The sequence below is a fragment of the Mus pahari genome, chromosome 12 (assembly GCF_900095145.1).
Source record: "Mus pahari chromosome 12, PAHARI_EIJ_v1.1, whole genome shotgun sequence".
NCBI classification, from domain to species: domain Eukaryota; kingdom Metazoa; phylum Chordata; class Mammalia; order Rodentia; family Muridae; genus Mus; species Mus pahari.
This window is the reverse complement of record NC_034601.1, coordinates 11,406,993-11,408,742: the sequence shown is the minus strand read 5'-3', so window position 1 is coordinate 11,408,742 and position 1,750 is coordinate 11,406,993. Positions and strand designations below refer to the sequence as shown.

At 39.6% G+C, this 1,750-nt stretch overlaps 1 protein-coding gene across 2 annotated transcripts in view; it reads left to right on the top strand.

The window, feature by feature from the left end:
- Positions 1-1,743, top strand: part of Ube2v2 (ubiquitin conjugating enzyme E2 V2) — a 34,341-nt gene extending 32,598 nt beyond the window's left edge. For both annotated transcript variants that reach the window (XM_029544579.1, XM_021209718.2), the window contains one exon: positions 1,545-1,743. In XM_029544579.1, coding sequence (XP_029400439.1) covers positions 1,545-1,691 — 147 coding nt within the window. In that variant the 3' untranslated portion in view covers positions 1,692-1,743. The remainder of the gene's footprint in view (positions 1-1,544) is intronic.
- The last annotated feature ends 7 nt before the right edge of the window (positions 1,744-1,750 follow it).

The window sequence follows — 1,750 nt, the reverse complement described above, 5'->3', positions numbered from 1 at the left end:
ACTTCCTTAGTTAGAGTCACACCTAGGTATTTTATATTGTAAATAGTATTTTTTTATATGTATTTAGAAGATATTTATTATGAATACAGCATTCTGCCTGCACATGTGCCTGCAGGCCAGAAGAGGGCACCAGATTTCATTATAGGTGGTTCTGAGCCACCATGTGGTTACTGGGAATTGAACTCAGGACCTCTGAGACAGTGCTCTTAACCTCTGAGCTATCTCTGCAACCCCTATTTTCTTAATTGATTTTAGATACATTGCAAATGTATAGAAATGCAGCTTTAAAAAAAATATGGATGCTATGATCTTACTGCCTTTAGTAGTTTCTCCCCTACCTGCCATCCTGCTTCCTCTTCTCCTCTCTCTTCTCCTTTCCTCTCCCTGTTTTTGAGACAAGGTATTCCTGGCTGGCCTGGAATTCTCACTGTATAGGCCGTGCTGGCATCCAGATCATAGAGATCTGTCTGGCTCTGCCTCCTGGATGCTGGGATTAAGGTGTGCACCACCATTCCTGGCCTCCACTAGTTTTCTTAATGTTATTCTTACAGTTGTCTGTGTACAAGTTTGTGTCATCCACAAGTTAGCCTTTTTCTTCCTCTTAGTTTTATTAGAAATAGAAAGGAGTGTTCTGACTTAATAGGAGTAGATTTGTCTTAAATCAGCAACAATGATTTTTTAAAAATTTATTTTGTTAGATACTTTCTTCATTTACATTTCAAATGCTATCCTGAATGTCCCCTATACCCTCCCCCCACCCTACTCCCCTACCCACTCACTCACACTTCTTGGCCCTGGCGTTCCCCTCTATAGGGCTTATAAAGTTCAGCAACAATGATTAACAAGGATTTATAAATGATTACAAAATCGTTGTTTAATGTAATATTTATATGCATATAGAAATTCTGGTAATAAGATTGCTGCATGTTCATTGTAAAATACAGAAAATCAGACATATTTGGAGAGTTGGTTACATAATAGGTTAGACTAGGAATCAGTTAAGAAAATTATAAACATACTTATAATCATCTTTTTTTCCTTTTATTGGATATTTTCTTTATTAACATTTCAAATGTTATCCCCTTTCCTGGTCTCCCCTCTGGAAACCCCCTGTCCCATTCTACCTTCCCGCCCTGGCATTCCCTTACACTGGGGCATCGAACCCCCTCAGGCCCAAGGACTTCTCTTCCCACTGATGTCCAACAAGGCCATCCATCCTCTGCCACGTGTGCAGCCAGAGCCATGGGTCCCTCCCTGTGCACTATTTGGTTGGTGGGAGCTTGGGAGGGGGGGGGGGTCTAGTATAGTATAGCATTCTTGTTGAATTATATTTAAATTATTGATACATAGTACATTAACATCATTAATAATACTATTAATTTGTTTGTTTGTTTTTTGAAACAGACTCCATATCTAGCCCAGGCTGACTTGAATTTGGTGATCCTCTTTTCTCTGTTGTCTTGGTGTGCTCCACTATGTCTGACTGTGGTTCTACAGGACTTTACACTTGGTAGTTAATTGTGTCTCTTCTCTTCCTCTCTCAGGTGGATGCACGGAGCATACCAGTATTAGCAAAATGGCAAAATTCCTATAGCATTAAAGTCATACTTCAAGAGCTAAGACGTCTTATGATGTCCAAAGAAAATATGAAACTTCCACAGCCTCCAGAAGGACAGACGTACAACAACTAACTTTAGTGGATCTCAAACTTGTCTTAAATCAGCAACCTTCTACTCATGTTAATGTCTTG